Source organism: Pistacia vera, unplaced genomic scaffold (assembly GCF_008641045.1).
Source record: "Pistacia vera cultivar Batoury unplaced genomic scaffold, PisVer_v2 Contig849, whole genome shotgun sequence".
NCBI classification, from domain to species: domain Eukaryota; kingdom Viridiplantae; phylum Streptophyta; class Magnoliopsida; order Sapindales; family Anacardiaceae; genus Pistacia; species Pistacia vera.
The window spans coordinates 612929-614399 of record NW_022196722.1 but is presented as its reverse complement, the minus strand read 5'-3'; the positions used below and the strand labels follow the sequence as shown (position 1 = coordinate 614399).

Here is a 1471-nt window from a genome sequence, read left to right as displayed (position 1 = left end):
TTCAGTACATGCAAATATGCATGTTATGCATTAGGATTGCTGGATGATGATAAAGAGTGGAATGATTGCTTGGATGAAGCATCAACATGGGCTACCGGAAGACAATTAAGACAACTCTTTGTAACTATTCTTGTATATAATGAAGTGGTGAGTCCAAAAGACTTATGGAAAGCAAATGCAAAATGCCTATTTGAAGACATTCCCTACATTCTTAAACAAAAAATATGGATGACAGAATTGAGATGCACTGAGGAAAAAATTTAGAATCATGCATTTTTCGAGACTGAAGAGCTGATGAAAAAGGCAGGAAAATCCTTGGATGATTTCCCTGGAATGTCAATTCCAAACTGTTCCATTTTTTAGAATTCACATAATAGACTAATTGCTGAGGAATTAGATTATGATATCTACAACGTGAAAACACTGCACAGTGATTTATACAAGGGTCTCAACAATGGCCAGAGACGCATATACGATTCAATCCTTGATTTTGTCAACAATCAAAGTGGAACACCATTTTTTATTTACGGACATGATGGAAAATGCAAAACCTTCCTATGGTCAACAATCATGGCCAAATTAAGATCCGAGGGTAAAATTGTACTGGTTGTAGCTACATCAGGAATTGATGCATTGCTGCTATCTAGTGGAAGAATAGCACATTCACGTTTTCGAATTCCTTTAGATATCACTGAGGAAAGTACATGTGATATCAAAAAGGGGACACAATTGGCAAAACTACTCAAGCAAACAACTTTGATTATTTGGGATAAAGCACCCATGGCAAATAGGTATTGCTTTAAAGCTCTTGACAGAACTTTGAAAGATATTTTGTCTAAAAAAGTTCGATCAAATACAGATAGAATATTTAGAGGCCTCACTATTGCCTTGGGTGATGATTTTAGACAAATTCTACCAGTTATACCAAAAAGGAAAAAACCTGACATAATCCAAGCTTGTTTATCATCATCTACCCTTTGGAAACATGTAACAGTGTTGAGACTTACAGAGAACATGAGATTGAAGACAAACTTGATAAACCCAACAGAATTGGATAATTTGAAGACTTTTGACAAATGTTTACTTGATATTGGAGAAGGAATGGACGTTGCAGAAGATGAGAGTTGCATCGAAATACTTGAAGACTTGAAAATCGTCAACATAATAGTCATGAAGAAACAATTATGAATGTTGTTTTTCTAGATTTATCTGCTCAAATAAATATTATTGACTATATGAGAGAGAGAGAGAGAGAGAGAGAGAGCAATATTGACACCTAAAAATGAGACAATACATAGATTGAACGACTGTATCATCTAGAGTTTGCCAATAGATGGAAAGAAGTATTTCAGCTCAGAGAGCACTTGCAAAGCAGTAGGTATCTCAAATGATGATGATATTCTCTATCTGACCAAATTTCTTAATTCTCTGATGTGCTCTGGCATGCCCAAACATGAATTGCATCTGAAAA

General features: G+C 35.1%; 1 protein-coding gene across 1 annotated transcript; it reads left to right on the top strand.

Annotated features, from left to right (window-relative positions):
• The first annotated feature begins 570 nt into the window (after positions 1 to 570).
• LOC116118587 lies at positions 571 to 1188 on the top strand. Its single transcript, XM_031404575.1, has one exon. It carries the CDS (start codon positions 571 to 573, stop codon positions 1186 to 1188), a length of 618 nt encoding a protein of 205 aa, XP_031260435.1.
• The last annotated feature ends 283 nt before the right edge of the window (positions 1189 to 1471 follow it).

Bases quoted from the DNA above. Each gene is read 5' to 3' on its own strand.
- LOC116118587 (XM_031404575.1), top strand. From the start codon at position 571: ATGGCCAAATTAAGATCCGAGGGTAAAATTGTACTGGTTGTAGCTACA.